The sequence below is a fragment of the Oncorhynchus mykiss genome, chromosome 7 (genome assembly GCF_057628025.1).
Source record: "Oncorhynchus mykiss isolate SJ-2025 chromosome 7, ASM5762802v1, whole genome shotgun sequence".
NCBI classification, from domain to species: domain Eukaryota; kingdom Metazoa; phylum Chordata; class Actinopteri; order Salmoniformes; family Salmonidae; genus Oncorhynchus; species Oncorhynchus mykiss.
In genome coordinates, this window is record NC_143028.1 from 17,251,857 (window position 1) to 17,273,592 (window position 21,736).

At 43.3% G+C, this 21,736-nt stretch overlaps 1 protein-coding gene across 1 annotated transcript; it reads left to right on the top strand.

Annotated features, from left to right (window-relative positions):
* The first annotated feature begins 578 nt into the window (after window positions 1-578).
* LOC110527508 (cAMP-dependent protein kinase catalytic subunit PRKX) lies at window positions 579-21,272 on the top strand. The gene is made up of 8 exons (XM_021608824.3): window positions 579-1,385; window positions 6,128-6,296; window positions 6,831-7,094; window positions 9,224-9,343; window positions 14,274-14,369; window positions 17,375-17,432; window positions 18,957-19,034; window positions 19,217-21,272. Exons 1-8 carry the CDS (start codon window positions 1,220-1,222, stop codon window positions 19,340-19,342), a joined length of 1,077 nt encoding a protein of 358 aa, XP_021464499.1. The 5' UTR covers window positions 579-1,219; the 3' UTR covers window positions 19,343-21,272.
* Window positions 21,273-21,736: the final 464 nt, after the last annotated feature.

The following is a 21,736-nucleotide window of genomic DNA, read 5'->3' on the forward strand; positions in this document are numbered from 1 at the left end:
TGAGAGAGACAGAGAGCGAGAGAACGAGAGAGAGAGAGAGAGAGAGAGAGCGCCTGTGAGCCAGCCAGGCCCCTTAGTGTGTCACGTGAAAAGTCATCTGAGGCCCAAAAACAGCTGTTCTCATTTGGGTATTTTGACAGGTCATTAGCAAACATGTCTTGGGTTTTCCTCTGAAAATTGAGAAGGTAGTGAGGCACTCCACCAGTCACTCTCCACACCCCAGCATCTCATCCCCACTGCAGCCCATGAGTAAATAATACACACCCCATTACTCAGAGCTTTCAGGTTTTACTGTATCAAGGGTTTACAGAGAGAGTGGAGTTCAGTCCGCTTTCTAAAACCTTGCCATTTGATATTAGGCTACATTTAACTGGTGCTGTGTACTGGCACTCTTTACTGTCTGTATCAGTTTAATCTCACAGTGGAAAGCAGACCGTGTTTCATTTGAGTGGCGTGTCTTCAAACTGTACATGTGGAAAGAACAGTTACGGCTGTTTCCCAGCTGTCTGTCAAACGGGTCTCCGCCCCTTTAATCATACCATTGGTCAATTTGCACATGGGGTGTTTACTCATTGGTCGTTTTTTTGTCAACACAAAGCACCCCCCACCGCTCGTTTGCCCTGTATGTGTGTTGTTGAACTGGGTGAGGTTCTACTTGCGAACGAAGCGGATGAGTAAATCATTTAAATGTCTCAAATATCTTTCTTGCTAGCCAACTAGCTTCCTATGACGGAAGTTAAACTAGCGAGACAACACGAGACCCCCTAGCTACTCAAGTGGCGGCTCGTGTGGAAATGTGCAGTATGCGTTTGTAGTTTGACATTAGCTAGCTATAGTAGCGTTGGTCATTCATTCAGTCGCTAGCGGTGGGATGGTTTTCTTTTGTGTTAGCTATATATTGCTAGCGACTCTGTTTGCTATGGCTAGCTAGCGTCTGCATTTGACAGCAGTGACCGCTCGAGAGACATCATGCGATTCCGCCAGGATACGATCGGCACCTGTTTTCTAGCTATCAAGACAAGATGCTCGCTTGTCCAAGGGAAGTAGCCACATTTGATTTAAAACCATAGTTGGTATTCGGGAATAAGGCGGACACTGATCTTGAGAATTGGCTACTGTAAACCGTCATTGACTATCTATCCTCGGCGAAACCGGTTTGGTAGCTAACTAGCTGGCTAAAGTGATTGCTAGTATAGCTACATTTGGATGCATACGGAAAATGGCATCAACAAAGGCAAAGGTTGGGATAACTAATGAAAGCAACTCCATTCGTGAGAGTGCCAAGACCTGCGCGAGCAGTCCCATGTTATTGGCCGGAGCAGCATCGTTAACGTTGAACAACAGGACATACTCACTCGATGACCTGGACACCATTTCCACAGTTGGTAAGTTTAGGCAGCAAGCCAGTATGTTACAGTACACACGCTGGTGAAACTGGTCTGTCTATCACAGGGCTCACACTATCCTGCCTATCAACTAGGCTATATAGGCTACTACTACTGGTACATGTTTGGCTCGTGCACAACAGCACAAGCAATGAAAGCCAAGGCGACTATGTGATCAGCCATTCCATGGGATATGAGATCATGACATGGTGATGTGCTGAACATGAAACATCATTCAACTCTTGAGTCAGAAGAAAGCTGTCATGACCCTGTTCGGTCTGCTACTTAATCTGTCAACCGGATGGGGACAAGAACATTCTCCATTTCAGTCAAGCCCACCCATAGGTTTAAATTCCACCCTGTGCCCAATCATTGAGGAATTCGTCAGCCCATACAGTTGCTGGGATGGTCAACATTTTCTTGACATGACATTAAGGGAAATATCTGTGTATATCTCAGGGATCAAGCAGGGTACATGGTCACATTGCATACATGAAATAACCAGCTTGAGAAGTGAAAGCTTAATGGAGGAAACTCTTACTTCCCTCATTATCAGACTTTTGCAACATCGAAACCCTTTCGACTAGTTCAGAGAGGGTGAGTATGTATTATTTGTAAAAAATAAAAATAAAAAAGGAAATGGCTATATTAGTGAGGTGTCAGATGTTCCTTTTTGTTATTGTGAGCAGTGCCCTGTGAATGTCAAAGGAATGTCAAAGTTTGTGTTTGGCTCTGCTCACTCTTGTATGGGCACGTAAGTCCTTTCGCTGCATGGGTAATGTGTCAGCAGGCTCAGCTGTTGAACAGTGTTTTTTTCACATGGGTGGAGTCCTCTGTGGTGAGTCTAATGCCAGAAACCAAGAATGTTAAAACAACATGCACTACTTCAACACTGAACACAGGCTACTGATCACGAAAACCACTTCATCTTTTACTCTCATATTTGATTAATGACGAGCAGGACACTTAGCTAATAGACAATTCCCATCATTCTAAGCCCACGTGATCAGGGAGAGGATGAAGCTTATAGGCCGAAGATAAAATCATCCAATTTGCAAAACCTTTTGTTAGATGATGATGATGAGAGGGATTTACTTCTTATGACTAATCAGTTACACGTCTTGAGGACGGCTTTTGTCTAATGGTCATTGAAATAATGAGGCGCCTCGCTCTCACGTGACATTCAAAGCTTACGGTCATTACAGGCATTTTGCCCATCTTTCATGCATAGGAAAAACATTTTTTGGTGATGAGGCAAAAATGGTGGGGCCTAAGCCAAGTGCATTGAGTAGCATCAACAAGCTAGGCTCTTATCAGTCCACGTCTGGCCTTGTTCCATCAAATATGTAGTGTCAGTCAAATCAAATAAAACAGGCAGGCCTATCTATTTCTGCTCCCCCAGAATTAGAACAATAAGCATTCTGTATTCTATTCAAATACATGTAGGCTAGCATCCAGCAAGCCAAGAATCTGACAAAATAGCACGCCTTTAAGTGTCGCTGTGAAAACAGGTGTCACTTTTTCTCCCTCTTAATTGATTCAGTTCAGTTGTGGAGCAAAAAATAGGTCAGTCATTTCCCCTTCACTTTTCCAAACCTCTGGTTTGTTTCCATGCAAAATACCTCACATTGGTTTTGTGAGAAACATCAATTTTTTGCCATTTATTATCATATAGCCTAGCTGTTTTTATTTTTTTGGAAACAATATTCAGTACACCATGCAAGTATTCAGTGCAGCATTTGGTGCATATCCATTTGCTTCAGGCGTTGCTGTATTGGAGAGAAAAGAACAAACCAGCCTTGACCCACTTGCAGGGGAAAACCTATGTCACATTGCCAAACGAAATCACTGGACATTTCTGGTGGTAATCACTCAATATGATGAAAATAGTATATACAGTTGAAGTCGGAAGTTTGCATACACTTAGGTTGGAGTCATTAAAACTAGTTTTTCAACTACTCTACAAATTTCTTGTTAACAAACTATAGTTTTGGCAAGTCAGTTAGGACATCTACTTTGTGTATGACACAAGTCATTTTTCCAACAATTGTTTACAGGCAGATTATTTCACGTATAATTCACTGTATCACAATTCTTGTGGGTCAGAAGTTTACATACACCAAGTGCCTTTAAACAGCTTGGAAAATTCCAGAAAATGATGTCATGGCTTTAGAAGTTTCTGATAGGTGAATTGACATCATTTGAGTATATTGGAGGTCTACCTGTGGATGTATTTCAAGGCCTACCTTCAAACTCAATGCCTCTTTGCTTGACATCATGGGAAAATCAAAAGAAATCAGCCAAGACTTCAGAAAAAAAATTGTAGACCTCCACAAGTCTGGTTCATCCTTGGGAACAGTTTCCAAACGCCTGAAGGTACCACGTTCATCTGTACAAACAATAGTACGCAAGTATAAACACCATGGGACCACGCAGCCGTCATACCGCTCAGGAATGGTTCTGTCTCCTAGAGATGAATGTACTTTGGTGTGAAAAGTGCAAATCAATCCCAGAACAACAGCAAAGGACCTTGTGAAGATGCTGGAGGAAACAGGTACAAAAGTATCTACCATATATCCACAGTAAAACAAGTCCTATATCGACATAACCTGAAAGGCCGCTCAGCACGGAAGAAGCCACTGCTCCAAAACCGCCATAAAAAAGCCAGAGTACGGTTTGCAACAGCACATGGGGACAAAGATCGTACTTTTTGGAGGAATGTCCTCTGGTCTGATGAAACAATAAAAATAGAACTGTTTGGCCATAATGACCATCTTTGTATTTGGAGGGAAAAGGGGGAGGCTTGCAAGCTGAAGAACACCATCCCAACCGTGAAGCACAGGGGTGGCAGCATCATGTTGTGGGGGTGCTTTGCTGCAGGATGGACTGTTGCACTTCACAAAATAGATGGCATCATGAGGGAGGAAAATATGTGGATATATTGAAGCAACATCTCAAGACATCAGACAGGAAGTTAAAGCTTGGTCGCAAATGGGTCTTCCAAATGGACAATGACCCCAAGCATACTTTCAAAGTTGTGAAAAAATGCCTTAAGGACAACAACGTCAAGGTATTGGAGTGGCCATCACAATGCCCTGACCTCAATCCTATAGAAAATGTGTGGGCAGAACTGAAAAAGCGTGTGCGAGCAAGGAGGCCTACAAACCTGACTCAGTTACACTAGCCCTGTCAGGAGGAATGGGCCAAATTTCACCCAACTTATTGTGGGAAGGCTACCTGAAACTTTTAACCCAAGTTAAACAATTTTAAAGGCAATGCTACCAAATACTAATTGAGTGTATGTAAACTTCTGACCCACTGGGAATGTGATGAAAGAAATAAAAGCTGAAATAAATCATTCTCTCTACTATTATTCTGACATTTCGCATTCTTAAATTAAAGTGGTGATCCTAACTGACCTAAGACAGGGAATTTTTACTAGGATTAAATGTCAGGAATTGTGAAACACTGAGTTTAAATGTATTTGGCTAAGGTGTATGTAAACTTCCGACTTCAACTGTACATGCACACATCTAAAAATGCAACAGTAGCTAAAAAATCAGAGGAAGAAAAATATCAGTTTGCTGCATCCACAAGATTAGGCTACTTGAGGGAGCAAGTGATTGGAAAAGGACATTACCATATGTCTTTACTGTGCCGACAGGTACTAGTCCTAACCTCCCTAGACGATTGGCTTCTGCAGCAGATTCCTTCTGAATACAAACAAAATATTGATTCAGCTGTTGCCTAAAGACTACACACATGTCATTATTAACTCACTTATATTGAGCAAGGTGCTCACTATGTTTGCCAAAAGATTTTCTCTAGCTGTTTTTCGTGTTTAGTAGTGTCGGCCTAAAGCCTGCTTGTTGGGAGTCTCTAGATAAGTAGTATTAGGCCCACTAGGAGAGGACAAACATCCGTAGAATATCCATCTGATTGTGCTGACTTTACAAGAACGTATCTGCTTTGAGGCGCTATATTACACCAGCAATGTTTTCAGGTATAGTAGTACAGTTGAGCTCAGTTATCTAACCTCTTTCTTTGTCTTCTTCATAATATCATAAGACAGGGGTTGGGCTTTGTTTTGCCTGCTCCTATTAGATTACTATGGAGACTGAGAACAGGGAAGGACAAAGAATCCTTGTGCGAGGTATGCCCAAACGTGCCAGAAGCCTAAGTTCCATTACTTTATCAGGGATTGTGAGTCCATCTCTCTGTTTGTCTACTCCCTCTGTCCTTACTCACAGTGAAATATGACTAGACACGGGGTGTTATTTTGTACTCCTCTTGACCTGGGGATGGGAATAGAGAAACAATCTGAATTGGGGACCGGAATAATGAGGTCAGACTTGTAAAAGAGTGAGAAGACAACTCAAGGAATCTTGGACAGTTCTTCCAGGTTCAACCTCTTTTAATTGATGGAAGGGTGGAAGACATGTCAGGCATGATTGAATGTCAAAAATAAATGTCATTCTGATTTCATGAAATTACTTGATCCAGAGATCTATTCCTGATTATCAAATCAAATGTTATTTGTTACATATGCCGAATACAAGAGGTGTAGGCCTTACAATGAATGCTTATTTACAGGCCCTTAACCAACAAAGCATTATTAAGAAAAATAAGTGTGAAGTAAAAATAATGGTGGTTGATTTGTTGCAGAAATAATCTGAGGGGGGGGGGGTGAGAGAGAACTTAACGCCTTGTCCAATGACTGTTCCTCTCTCTCGTTGCTTCAGGCACAGGGACCTTTGGCAGGGTGTTCCTGGTGAAAGACAAGAAGAGCAGGGCGTTCTACGCTCTGAAGGCGATGAAGATCCCAGACGTGATCCGGCTGAAGCAGGAGCAGCACGTCCACAACGAGAAGGAAGTCCTGACCGAAGTCAACCACCCCTTCCTCATCAGACTGTGAGTGTCTGATCACCTCATCGACACATAACGTCACCAAATATAGCCTAACGTAGCTGTCATAACATAAAGACAAGGAAGTCCTGACCGAAGTCCACCACCCCTTCCTCATCAGACTGTTATTGTCTGATCGCCTCAACGCCATCGTCAGCCACAGATCTGTTGGAAGTGGATTTAATATATAAATAATATATGCCATTAAGCAGAAGTCTTTATCCAAGGTGACCTCCCCTACAGTGAGTGTATACGTTTCTAGAATATGTATGTGATTAGGGGTGGTGAATCCCATGACCTTGGTGTTGCTAGCACTGCGCTCTTACCCACTAAGCCACACAGGGCCACTTTCCACTTGTCCTCTACAACCGTTTTGACAAGGCCCATGCCACATACTGTAAGCTGAGCAAACACTGACCAGACTACCGTGTGGTCTAACTCTCTACATCCAACCACTGTTACCTGACCAATATTTGTGTTTGACTAGAGTCACCTTGTTCAAATGTACCGGTGTGTTTATTTCCTGTTTATACCTTCCAGGTTCTGGACCCACCATGACGATCGTTTACTCTACATGCTGATGGACTACGTTCCAGGCGGGGAGCTGTTCAGTTACCTCCGTAGCCGCGGGCGCTTCAGCAACACCACGGGCCTCTTCTACTCCACGGAGATCGTGTGTGCCATCGAGTACCTCCACTCCAAAGAGATCGTCTACCGAGACCTGAAGCCGGAGAATATACTGCTGGACAGCGAGGGACACATCCGCCTCACGGACTTCGGCTTCGCTAAGAAGCTCTCGGACAGGTATGATGTAATGCCGTAGAGTGCAACTTTATTGTCCATCGAGACACGGAAATGTGTCTTTGGACTGTGTTATTATATTTCCAACTTCCCTGAGACCACACACACCCTAGAGACTTGAAGCAGCACAGGGTCAGCCGCAGAGCAGCGTCCCAGTATGAGCTGTTCGTCCCCACAGGTATCATCCCATCTGGGAGCAGGTGTGTTGCACAGCTAAGGACATCCTTAATTGTTAGATATTATGCCCCCTAACAAGTCATTACCAGGATATTATTAGACTGCCGTGTTAATTGCGGGAGTGAATGCTGTTTGTTTTTCTGTCTCATTGTAAGAGCCGTACAGACATATTTGCCTGATTGGTACAGTAGGGACATAGATATCCTTCCTGAAGTTGTCATTTTACACCCATATAATATTCCGAGTGTATGGAGGGGAATCCTCGCTCTATCTAAGACGGAATCTGGAAAAAAATGCAAAGATGCGATGGAAATTGCCGTTATTTTTGTTTTTATATTAGCGTTACAAGCAGCTAGTCCTCTTCAGTAACCTCCGTAGGATTGGAAAGCTGCAGCACTCCGGGTTAAAACAGTTTTGTATCTGCACTGCGGTAGTGTAGTGAGACTGCAGTAGCACTAGTGTTTTGCAGGGAGCCTCGCTGAACACAAACCTGACCCACTGACATGTAAACAAAATGGACTAAGATTACATTTTCTCTGTCCGGGAGAGTAAAACAGATTTGGAGTAGATGTGTCTCTGATGTGCATCTTGTGACCCACTTAAAGAAACGGAAGGCAAAAGGAATTGGCTCGAATGCGGCGAGGGTGTGAAGAACAAACGAATGAGCTGAGTTGGCTGCCTTGCCACTGGTGGTGTTCCTGTGCGCGGGCGATCAGTTTAGAAGGTGAAACAATACCACACCACACTGTTGATGCTTCCACAGTGCCCACCTAATGGCAGAATGGACCCGCTTTGGTTCTGGGATGTGCTCGGAGGTTACCGTTTTTTTTTTGACTAGCTTTGCCAGTCGTAGAGTAGCACTCTGTCCAGAGAGTACTCTCAGTCTGAGGTAGATATGCCCATCAGACAAAGGTTGCATGCCACAAAAAAATGCACAATGCAATCTGCATTTTCCACATTTCCAGATTTTTGCATTTGCGACCAGTGTCCCGTTGTCGTTCACATCAAAATCTATACCAATGGTGGAAATGTACGAATGAAATCAGGGACCTGGAGCCTGCTCTTTAAACAGAGTAACCATTTGCATACAAATTAACCATCACCACGGCAACTGACCAAGAGTTATTTTCCAAAGGGCCAGTTTTTTTTCTTCTTCTTCAGAACATTAAAAAAAATCTGATGAAAATGATAGTTTGTTGTGTCCTATTCTGCTCCCCACTTCAGATACCCTCCCTGCTGGCCTGATAATAGTGATCCAGGGTTGTATATGTCCTCCAAACAGTGTTAATCAGCTGTACTATTGAACCAAAGACATTGATCTACCAATAACACAACCAGAACCAATACTTCCAGCAAACTAAAGCTCCGTCACTCTGGATCCATATACCACCCGATAGTACTGTGAGATCAGGCTGTACTGTATTAGTTATACCACGTACATGCTTTGGTTGGAAAATTGTGATAATTGTGTATTTTCTATTAGAACACCACATAATGGTTGTGTTGAATTCAATGTAACGTTGTCAGATACTTGAAGATGTGTACATGCTACTGTGAGATCAGTCTGCATAGGCTGCCCTACTACTGACTGGAAGGACCAGTCGACTGACCGCTGATACTGTTGTGAGAGCAACCTACATACAGGACACTACTATAAACGGCAGGGTGATCACTTTACAAGACTGGGGTTGTCTTTCCCTGTATGTAACAGAAGTCTCCTCTCTCGGTGGAACTCATTGGAATGTGCAGTGTGTGCTGCGTACAGGGTGACCCTTGGGGAAACCTAGGCTTGGATTGATCATCAGTCAGCTATTATCGGCTACACATCCCAAATAAACGTTGTACGCGTCTGCATGTTCCTGTGTTCTGTTGTAGTAACGTAACATCTCAAATGTAAATGGTTCAAACCTAATGTTGTTTCTCTTTAATGTCTCTTTCTCCATCGCTCGGTTCAGGACGTGGACTCTGTGTGGAACCCCAGAGTACCTGGCCCCAGAGGTCATCCAGAGCAAAGGTCATGGCCGGGCGGTGGACTGGTGGGCCCTGGGGATCCTCGTCTTTGAGATGCTGGCTGGGTGAGTAGTATTGTCCTGTCCTCTGACTGAATGGGAAGGACTGGTGTTGAGCTGAACACTAGTGTCATGTCTCCTGACAGGGCAGGGTTGAACACCAGGGGGCCCCAGTCCACCAGAGGACAAGATGACTGGGTGGTAGTAGCAGGGGTTGGGGTCAATTTCATTTATATTCAGAAAGTAAACTAACATTCCAATTCTCCTCATTTGATTTTTAAAATAAAAAATATTGGAATTAATATTCCAGTTTACTTCCTGAATTGAGATAGAATTGATCCCGTGCTAGTGTAGTAGTATGTATGAAGAGTGGCTATCCTCTATGGACAGTGGGCTCTGTCTATGAACAATGGGTAGTATCCAGCAGAATGTCTGTAGCGAGTCAATGGAGTGACAAGTGTGCTGTTATTCAGAGAGTTGACCTTATGAGGTTACGTCACTCTGTAGTGGGCTTAATTCCAAGACCAGTCTGCCTTGTGTTTCTGTGATGACAGAGGTGGACGGTCTTAAGGATGAAAGGAAGGTTACAGATTGAAGAAAGGTCAAAGGTAACTTATTCTGACACATTCCCACCTGTGTGTGATCTGTGGAGACCAAGGTTTCATGATAACAAACTCTGGTGGCTTTAAGCTGTGCTCTCTCGTCTGAGAACCCCACTCAGTCACTCATTAATTCAAGACCTACAGAAGCACTGAAATAGGATTTCTGTAGACGGGCCGTAGTTGTACCATAGCTTAACGACGCCGGGTCTGTGTTCCAAATGGCACCCTATTCCCGATGCAGTGCACTACTTTTGAACAGAATCCTGGTCAAAAGTAGTGCGCTACATAGGGAATAGGGACGTCGGGCCATTTAGCTATGGTACATCTGCGGCCTGGTGCCTATAGAAATCCTATTTCAGCAGTGCTTCTGTGGAGTGCACTGGCCTTGAATGAATGAATGAATGACTCACTGACTGAGTGGATGTCTGCTAGCAACATATAGCATCCCTCACGTGGCCGGCTGCTCTTCCGCTCCTCTTTGAGACGAGGGAACCAAGTTAAATGATTTGTTCTATATAGCCCATCCTACACATGAGTTAAGTGCTTGCTTTTTGCTTATAATCCGCATGCATTTCTGCAGGCGTCACATAGGCTACATGTACTAGGCTAAATATGTAGGGTGTAGCCTATGTGTGCACTCACTGCACGGTGAGTGGATAAAAGTGTCTGCCAAGTGCCATATTATTAAGCAATAAGGCACGAGGGGGTGTGGTATATGGCCAATATACCATGGCTAAGGGCTGTTCTTTGTCACGACACAACGCGGAGTGCCTGGATACAGCCCTTAGCCGTGGTATATTGGCCATATATCACGAACCCCTGAGGTGCCTTATTGCCGTCATAAACTGGTTACCGGCGTAATTAGAGTAGTAAAAATAAATGTTTTGTCATACCCGTGGTGTATATAGTCTGATATACCACGGCTGTCAGCCAATCAGCATTCAGGGCTCGAACCACCCAGCAAGAGAGAAGGGCTCTGATAGTGTTATGTTCAGTACACTATCAAAGAGGCTCCCAACCAGGGGCACTTGGCCTGTCCACAGAGGGTACTTGAAAAGATTCATGAGACCATAGTCCTACTGGTAAAATACTCATGAGGGGGTAAATCTGGGGTACTCCAGGCAGAGCAAAATTCACTTGGTGGTACAGTAACCCGAAAAAAGGTTGGGATCCACTGCCTATCATGTGAATTAGCCGCCCCTAGAGGGCACTAGTTATTATAACCTCAGCACAGTACACAGGATGGGTTTGGGTGTGTATTGTTTGTTTTGCTATGGAAATGTAGCACAGCCCTTATCCCCAGAATGGGTAAAAATGTTGTATCTATGCCTTTTGAATAAAATGAACATTGATAGGCCTAGTACTTAGCAGCTAGACGTTTAAAACAATCACTCTGCTTTTCTTCACTACGTGACAGAACAGTTGGGGAAATATCATCTGTAACATGAATTTGATTTATTTTCATTTTTTTATTTGATGAATCATGTTTTGTTATTTACCGTATTGATTAAATCTGTATGAATATAGAAACGTGCTTCTGTACTAGAGTGGTAGTGAAGTTGTGAGGAGGCACTTCTGATTCGCTGACATCACCCTAGTATATTCATGTGCCAGTAGAGAATTCAGTGGCCTTGGGCTTCTGGTGAAGAAAAATGTGACCTTCTCCTTAGCATCCGTCACACTGGCCTTTTGAAGTGTGCGCACACACTCGGCGCTCCAGGAGACAAAAGCTCCCTTCAGAACAACGCGCCCTAAAGGTTGCCTGCTGTGTAACCGTTTTGTCAAAGGTCCTGTAGCTTCCGTAGTGGAGGAATGTAAAGGGGGGGGGGCTTCTGAAAGTTACGAGGTGTGGTAGGTTTACACACTCAGACATCCATCCGCCCCAGGGTCCTGACTTCTGGGAATAATCATGACGAGGTCACCTGTGCACTGAGCTCCACACACACTCAGTCCAGCCCACCAGTATCTTACACACACACACACACACACACCGACACACACAGACAGTCCAGTAGGCTTGTATCATCCTGTATCTAATCCTGCCTGGAGGGGGAGCCTGCCCTCCTTAATGAAAACCGGTGTGTGTGTGTGTGGTCCTCCCTCCCACTCACATCACAACATCTTCTCTGGTCAATGTAGCCTATTCCAGTTCCATGCTAACCAGAAACAGTTTTAATTTCTGTTTCTCTGCAATCTGTGGAAGATGAGCATTCTTGTCGATTCTTACTGTAGCCGTGCTAGTTTAAATCTACTCCCAAACACCTAGGCCTACTCCTGCGTACAGACGATCCTAACTCCTACTGCTAAACATGTTAGTCGTTCCCTGTTTTGATTTATCCTGTTTTCACCATTTCCTCCGTCCGTTCCACTCCCCATCCTCCTCCCTGTGGAATCTTGGCGACACCTCAGGTGTTACGTAAACCGTAGGTTGCTGTTGCATAAGAGGAGCCGAGTCTCTAGTCTCGCACTGTTCATCACTGGGGACCTAGACTAATCTACCGGCAGGCTGGCGGGCGTGCCTGGGGAAGCGGGGTGGTAGCCTGCACTTGGCCTCCCTCTTTACCATCCAGTAAGAGGAGGACCCATCAGGGAAGCAGCTCTCTGTTGATTCATCCTTTGGCTCCCCTCGTATTCTACCAACACCCTGACTCTTCCTCTTCATTTTTTTCCCCCTCCCTTCTGCTCTGACATTCACTGTAGAGACCTGTCCCTGCTAAAGACATTACATTCCCCTTGGAAAGCAGCTTTTCTGAAGGACTTTATTCTGATCTCAGGCCATGACCAAAAATCATTACCGGGCATTATTTCTCCCTTCCTTTTCCTGTCCGTTTTAGTCATTTCAGTTTATTGACAGGTTTTGACTGATGCGTGCCGTCGTCCACTGATGCAGTCCTCCTTTTGATAGTCTGATCTGTCTGACCGTCTGACTTGAATGAATCTATTACACAATTCTCTGACCTTGTACATAAAAATGATATTGGTCTGTGCTACACATCTAACAGCCTCCAGGCCCCAATTCCACTCTCAGAGGTCTCTGTCTCCATTTTGACTGGCTCAGCTCGGCAGCCCCTGTGACAAACTGGTGTCTGCTGCATGTGTAATGCATTTAGCTAGGCTGGCCTGGCCCGTTATGTAAAGCAGCCTGCACGGTTAATGGTTTGTCCAGGCTGGAGCAGTGCTGGTGAAGCGTTCACCATTAAACCATCAGTCACCAGAATGCAGCTGATTGGTCTGAGGAGCTACAGCTCTGTACTACACAGAGACGCGTAGGCGAGTGTGTTCACACGCATACGTGTGCGCAGACACACACACACACAGGTCACCAGATGAGTTAATTCAACTGTAGGGTCATGTGTTTCACTGCGTTGTGTTGTCGTGTACTTTACTGCAGCCCTTTCAATTTCCTGCTTTGTAGCTAGGTTTCCGTCCATCAAAAATTTGCATAAAAATATCTGCGTTTTCCCACCACAGTCGTGTTTCCATCAAAAATGATTTGTTGCTCATAAAAAGCTGTGCTTTTGTCAAAACTTTTGCGGTTAAATTCCCATGTACCGAAAAAATAAATACTCTATTGATGGTTTTGTCACAAAATAACATTTTTTTTATATAGCAAATGTGCCTACTCTGGTCTTGGCACCTGCCCCCAAGTCAACAGCTCTCAGATACAGTGTGGGTAGGCTACCTACATGTGTGAGATTATTATGGACCGAAAAGCCAGATGATTTGTCAAACAGCAGACATGCATTGATCACCATGTCACCATCAAGCTCATCACCGTGCACTTTCACCACCCTGTGATGTTCATCACAACTTATTTCATCTGTAGCCTAATAAACTGCATGCTTTCCCATGTCATAGTGGGAGGACATTTTACATAGTTTAGCAGCTGATCCAGAGCGACTTACAGTAGTGAGTGCGTACGTTTTCATACCGGACCCACAACCCTGGCATTACAAGCGCCATGCTCTTCCAACTGGGCTACGCAGGACCACACAAAATATAATTGTGTGACACTAAGTTTACTTCAAATATAATGGTTGTCAATATTTGCGCCTGAAAGGCATTTCCACTGCCATTTCTCGCATAATAAATTTTACAGAGACAAAAAGATCCCCATTTTTGTATAGCGTCTTTTTCCTGGCAGACATTTGGGAAGTTTACCGACAAACTTCCATCAAGCCTGTCGTGACATTTTAATCCGACGTGCTTGACTCGCGTAAATAGGTTGGATGGAAACCTGGTTTATGATTCTATTTTTCCTCTGTGATTTAATTGGATTGAATTTTTATTAGTGTTTGCCAATAGGAACAAACATTATGAAGGAGTTGACAAGTTATCACCGCTTGAGGAGAGATGACTGTTTATATGACATGTTCTTTTATTTCCCCCTCCAGGTACCCACCGTTTTTTGACGACAATCCCTTTGGTATTTATCAGAAGATTCTCGCCGGGAAGCTGGAATTCCCGCGGCATCTGGATTTTTATGTAAAGTAGGTCGTACACACACACACACACACACTCGCACCCAGGCACACACCCAGGCACACACCCAAGCACAGGGGATTGTGGGTGAAATAATGGAGGGAAAATCCCCAAAGTCTACCACTACCTCGGCACAAACGTGTTCCATTATGATGCGTAATATACGATGAGCCCATCTTATAAAATTTCGACTTGTGAGGAGAATGTACGGATGTTGGTTTTCACATCACATTTCAATCCGATTTTTAGATTTAGGTCTTGGCGTGCAGGAAACAAAATGTTCCTGAGATAAGTCCTCCCGACTGTTATTGGAAACACACCCGCATCCACCATCACACTCTCTACCCATAACAAACATAGTGTGTTTTGGAAATGCATTACCAATACTCATGATTAGGACCTGACAATTGGAATTTGGCAGGGCTGCATTGTGAATACCTTTTAGTTGTGTATGTGCATCTAGGAATGTACCAAATCCAATATGTAACTTATCTCTCCAGTGCGTGCGTGCGTGTGTGACCACCGCATGTGTGGATGAACGTGTGTGCCTGCCTGCGCACGCAGACAACGTGTGTGTGTGTGTGTGTGTGCTGCGTCACACAGTGCAACCATCCTCCCAAACGGCAGGGTCAATCAGCCTCCCGTGCAGAAGATGAAGAGCTAGCTACGCTGAATGTCGGATGCGGGCCCTCACTAATGACACACTCTGCTGAGTTGGAACTCGTCCTTTAAACCCGTCACAACCATCACACTGCTCCTCAGAACAGCTGGAGGCTGGAGTAATGTTAGGAGATTACCGGCTTTAGAAGGAGAGGAGGACCTGGGCAGTACTCAATCAGCCCTGACACACTGGCCCAGCCGGATACCTGGGAGGGGCCACACACATAGTGTTACCTAACGCACGCGCACACACAGTCCCACTGTTACCACACACACACACACACACACACACAGTCCCACTGCTACCACACACACACACATACACACACAGTCCCACTGCTACATAACACACTAACGAAAGAGCCCCAAACACTTAAGCCGTCTTATCTTTTGGCCCCAGACAGACAGAAGGGTTTTCTTTTTTTTAATATTCCCTCCAGCTACATCACTGTCACTTTGACCCGGTCCCATCCATCAGAACTGATGGGTAGAACCTGAACCTGAGTTGTCTGTCTCTGGCTCTGTCCGTGTTTGTCTGTCCATTGCAGTAACTCTTTTCTATCGCAGAGAAGATAAGACGTGTTACAGTATTACTGAACATGTGTAAGACCAACTTGTTGTAAAGTGTTATATGCCTTTCAAATAGGGGGTGGCAGGTAGCCTAGTGGTTAGAGGGTTGGGCCAGTAACCGAAAGGTCGCTGGATCGAATCCCCGAGCTGACAAGGTAAAAATCTGTCGTTCTGCCCCTGAACAAGGTAGTTAACCCACTGTTCCCCGGTAGGCCGTCATTGTAAATAAGAATTTGTTCTTAACTGACTTGCCTAGAGAAATATATATTTTTTAATAAATATGCTATTCAGAATATAATGTATTTAGTAAGGTCACTGTGCAGGACTTTCTGCATAGAAAAGTGTTTTTTTTTTTTCAGGCCGCCTTACTCCAAACAGAAAGAAAGAAACAAAACTTAAACAACTAAAACCAGATATAAACTATGACGAAAAGATAATGGGTCTTTGTCATGGCATTGGGCCCCGTTGATTTTGTCATGTTTGAGTCACTCCGATAGCATAGAAACATGCATAAGTCATGGCAAAATGTGTAGATTTGCAGGAAATGTGCTTTAAAAAAATAAGTAAATAATGATCTCCACCACAAGGCAAAATGTTGGTTGGTGACTTCACCATTGGCCACGCCCACTGCCACGCCCCTGCCATTCCCACCACCTAAGCCCCATTTTGATCCAGAAAAAAAGCTCTGCTGTCTGGTATATTGCCATAGAAATGTACAGTGACATTGTTTATCGCTTACATATTGCGTAAGATGGAACTGTCTCAGATTGGGCAACCAATTGGAGTTAAGGAAAGTTGTATTTCCCCTCAACGTTTCATAAGTCAGGCTACATGGCCATATTTTTATTTAACCGGGGGGGGGGCATTGATGTTAGAAATGTATTTTGTGAGGGAGACCTAGCGAGAGGTCAGCAGGAAGTAGCCCGTGTGTACATACAATTACAATGGTCAGTGATATTTTCTTTGACCAGAGCTTTAAACTCAGACACTCTCCTCCAGTTTTAAAGTCTTTTGTAGTTCGTTCCAGGACCAAGGGAGTATTATAGGAGTAGGATTGTTATTATATATATTTATTTATTTTTCTTCGAGGGGGGGGGGGGGGGGCTGCTTCCCCATTTTCAGTCCTTTGTCGTATAGGGACTGTAAAAGAGAGCCACTGAATGAGAGCGGAGGCTGTAGGATTGTGAGGTTGTTGTGACTTGGGAGGGTTTAAGACACTAAAATGCACACTGTCAATAATCGGCTGGTATATTTACGCCTGCGCTGGCAAGCTCGTTGGTTGTGAGATACGGCAGCTTTATTGAAAGCTCACTCTGTCAGCGCCGGCCGCATATCATCGGAAAACTTACACTTACATTTTTAAAGGCATTGTGAATCATCCCAAATTCATCCCTCAAGTATCCCTACGTCAGCATCTTCATAGTTGTGAAAACTTTCACTTTAAAACCTGTCACTTTCCCTCAATTAAAATAGGGAGAGGGAAAGAGCAAGAGAGGATTTTTCTGTCTGGATGAACCTCACACATACACACACAGGATGTACCTCTCTGTTACCCCATGGCACCTTTATGAGTCTGTCAGTGTATCTGTTGTTCCAATAGCCAAGCTCATCTATCTTGTCAGCTTTTGGATGGAGACGGACCTCTTGACTTCTGACTGAAACTGCAGACCTGCAGTCGATCTGCTGTCTGAACACACACACACACACACTGCTGTCTGGAGACAGTCACAGTGAGTTCACACTAACAATCTGTCTCCCTGACCGTCTTTCTATTGTTTTCCAGAGATCTCATCAAGAAGTTTCTCGTCATTGACCGAGCCAGGAGGTTAGGCAATATGAAGGTGAGTTTCAAGCTCAAACCATGATTGAGATTCAGATTTGTAAAGGTTTATTGTCCCAAGCTATGCTAAAACATTACACAAGAACAGATACACAGTACTAATGAAACCCATGTTAAAGTATTTTGTTGACTCGTCAGGTCGTGGAGTGAGTCTTTTGCAGTTTGACGTCACGGTCTCAACACTGAGACAGGAAAGGGCCTAGGGAGTGACTGAATGTCTGCATTTGGTTCCAATTAGCTGGATACATAGAGGGAGTTGTTGTAGAGGTAGTTTGCACCCTTAAAGGCGTGGGAGGGGGCAGCAGGGGTTTAGGGTGGATCACAGAGAAACATATTTCCCCTGCACTGGCAATAAGTCAGTTTAGTAGTTAATCACATGGGGTACGGGCTCATTACTTAGTCCTGCCATTTCAACATGACTGGGCATTATATGCAAATATCAATTCTATCTTGCTGAAAAGATGCTCCCTTTTGGTAGCCAGGATGTCCACTGTAGTAGTAGGAGTGAAGCCAGTATGCACAAGCCATCTGCACAGGAAATGTGTAGAACGCAACAGAGAAGCTGTGTTTGCACAGCGAGAACTGGAGTCTCCCACCACAATGAACACGGGCCTCTTGGTAACACCATATTCCCTTTTAAAGTGCACTAGCTTTGAACAGGGCCCAGGGGGGGGCTCTGGTCGAAAGCAGTGCGCTATGTAGGGAATAGGGTTCCATTTGGGACGCCGTGTCACTCAATAGAATGATCTGTAATTCCTCTTGAATAAATGAATGTTGTTTTTTACACCACTGTGATGGAATTGGCTCTCCGTCATAACAGGCGGGATTTTATTTTTTCTACTAGACACCGAGCGGTCCAATGTAGGCGCCATGCACATCTTAACTCTCATGGCGGACTGATTATTCCTTGTTTGCTTGCCTCCGTTTTGTGCAGTTTGTCTGTATGCCTCAGGAACACTGCAGGCCTGGCTTTTACTCAGCCACCAAAGATGGAAAGAAAAAAAACAAGTGTTTATCTGTTTCAGACTTCTCGTCCCTGTAGTCTACCGCAATTTTATGATTCATTCATTGGAATCATATATGTATCTGGCACTGGCGTTCAATCGAAGGATGAGTTCTGAGTGTTTTGAATTACACTGTTCAAAGGCATAAGAGTCACTGTGGGAGTATATGATGTCTCTTTTCAATTAAACAACTATTGGTAAGCACAATGATTTAAATAAACATAAATCACCACACGGTCTGTTATTAACTTGTGCCTCAAAGGGTTTTCTGAGGAACATGTGCTAGTTAGCTGACTAGCTAGCTGACTCTAGGTGTGGTCTAGCCACACACTCCCAGTATACAGGGATAATCACCACAGACACCACAAAGTGTTTAGAATAAATGAAGTGTTTTGCTCTAATTGTCATTATTATTTCAAACCCTTTATTCCAGACGTGAAGAACGTCATTTATCTTGATTCCAGATTGTGTCGAATAGAGGGCCCGCGGACGGCTCTGATGCACAATGTCTTCTCTTGCAGAACGGAGCAGACGATGTGAAAAAGCACAGATGGTTCAAGTCTATAGACTGGGATGGTGTTCCTCTGAGAAAACTGAAGGTCTGTCACGTTGGCTATATTACACACATCAATGGGAACACATGTAAACGTACACTTTATTTTCAGGATGTACTGTTTTCATTCAACTCACCATTTTAGAGTTGATGTACTTTTAAAAGAAAACACCTGCTTATTTTTAGCTCTTTGATGTATTCAGCGTCACGTTATTTTTGTTCCCTCAGCCACCCATAGTTCCCAAGGTGTCCCACGAAGGTGACACGTCTAACTTTGATGCCTACCCCGAGGACGAGTGGAAGAAAGATGCACCTGTGCCTGCAAAGGACTTGGAAATCTTCAAGGACTTCTAGAAAGGCGGAAGTAACGACAGACATACTTCGAAAACATTTAGGTCTTGTAGCGAGAGACTCAGGAACTTTTAGACCTTGGAGAAGGTGAGTCAAACTTCTAGATGTTGAAAAAATACCGACTTCTGGATCTTGCTGAATAACAGAAGGACTGGTAAATCATCTGAGATGTCACCATTGTATGGTCAGCAAGAGAACTTCCAAGCGTCCAAGTCCCAGAACTTTATCTTGCTTGAAGACATTGAAGTGTTCCACAGAATTGACCTAAAAATAACTAAAAGAGCCATCATATCGCCACAATATTCATCTAGCATTCATTTCCTTTCGTTTGAAAAAGTTTTTTTCCACTTAACTAACACCTCAGTCCTCAGTTTCTTTGTTTCTCTGAGCCTTCTCCTGTTATGCAAAAAAAAAAAAAAAAAAAAAAAGATGGTCCTCTTTGAACCAAAGGGCATTGTTACTGAAATGAATATGTTTAAAATGCAATATTCAGGATTTTTTTATGTATTTTGTTGGGCCAAAAAGGTTCCAGTTTTCTTTGTTGGAACTTGTAGGACTCAACCAACCGAGCAAAGCTTATGATCCAAAAATGATCACGCATACAGTAGACTCAGTATTGAGCTGTACAGTAAATGGAATTTACATGTGTAGTTACTACATCCATACTTAGTAGATTGTACTTGACATTTGTCAATGAGAAAGTATGAAACTTGTAGAGGAACGTACTACAATATCATGCCAAGCAAGCTTTGCAATATCATTTTATTGACTGGCCGCTAGTCAAATAGGCTGTTAAACTTGTCATTTTGAGCTGTAAGTACTTGGCTATCTATCGGCCGGATATCCATGCATGTGTGCATCAAGGCCAGACCAGAAAGCTCTTGTAAAAGGTGCCTTACTTACTTCAGGAGCTTGGGTGTGACATACTGTATGCCTTCGTCTTTTCTCCTGACAAGCTAGTGGTACTTTTTCAACTTTTATTTATAGAACACACACTGTTTATACTTGAGCTGTGCTGTTGAAAACGTTGACTGTTAATCATAATATATGTGGAGTAATTGTTGTGTGGAAGAAGTGAAGCTTGCTACTATATGTGGAATCTGGTTCCTCCCCGTCTTTTTCTTCCGTCCACCTCGTCCTATTTTGCTGTTCACACAGTAACAAAAAAGGACCCTGTGTATTGACTGGTGTCTATCTTTGTCTCTAGGTCTCTTTCACGTACTTTAAAGAACTGTAGAATACAGATCTCCAGCTGGTTTCATGTATAGCCAAGCAGGAAGTAGTCTCAGTAAGATGCTTGGCCATCTGCTTCAGGCATCCAATAAACTCTTGTCTTCTCTCCACCAATCATATCACTGGCTAGTAGAAAGCACATCATGAGGCAATCACAAACTGTCTCTCGAAAAAACGTACTTAGTAACAAACAGTAAGTCATTTGTGTCCCTTTTAGTCAACTTAAATTATTTGATTTGAACAATTTGATTGCGTGTATGTCATGTTTTATGTATATCTCTTAACCAATCATGGAACAAAACTCAGTGTGAGTTTATTCGGTCCGTTTGTATAGCTTTTTTTACGTATTTGTTTTAATTATTTTATTTTTAGTGTGAAGTGTGTTTCTAGGGAATTTGCTTTACAATCCTCAGCCTTTTGCCTTTTTTTTTAAAGATGTTTATGTATTAGCAAAAAGAAAACAAATATGAAAGAAAAAAATACTGTACTTTTAGGTCAATACAAGCATATATTTTATACCCAATACCATTTTACCAATGCCTTTTGTCAGTGTATAGATTTTTTAAATTATTATTTAACAGCCTACCTTACATGGCCTTTTCATATGGTTAATGTCGCAGTATTGTATTTAACTTCTTCAGATACTGTTTAAAAGATCCACACAACCAGGATTATAAACACCTCCTATCCACTGACTCAACAACTGATTCTCTTTCCTCTCTGAAGTGTGGTTATAATATATTGTAATGTATAAATAGTGTAAGTAATTTGGTAATTGCTATACTTTGCTTTCTGATAGGCTAGGTGGAATTGTCTCCATATTGCTTACATCTATGTAATCATTTCAGACATGCCAGAGTACTTGGGGTGGTAGGAGCCAGGGTTAGATTTGTAATTCAGCGTAGGATGTGATTTTCTATTTCCACATTGGTTTTGTATTTAATCTAGACAATATGTAAGTGATGTGACTGACTGTTGTCTGGTTGGCCAAATGCTATTACAGTATCAAAACCTTTAATCTTCTCTATGGTTCAATAACTCTTAGCTGGCCTTAGAAGTGTTAGCTACCACTATTTCAAGTCATCAGACAAATGAACTTTCGGAGTGTTACCGTCGGTTGGTAATTTGTCTACAAGTTCACCGGCCTAGTCTGTATCTACCCAA

Excerpts from the sequence above, each read along its gene's own strand:
- LOC110527508 (XM_021608824.3), top strand. The coding sequence starts at position 1,220 with ATGGCATCAACAAAGGCAAAGGTTGGGATAACTAATGAAAGCAACTCC. Across the intron at positions 14,370-17,374 it reads CATCTGGATTTTTATGTAAA|AGATCTCATCAAGAAGTTTC; the intron begins GTAGGTCGTACA and ends ATTGTTTTCCAG. Across the intron at positions 17,433-18,956 it reads GGAGGTTAGGCAATATGAAG|AACGGAGCAGACGATGTGAA; the intron begins GTGAGTTTCAAG and ends CTTCTCTTGCAG.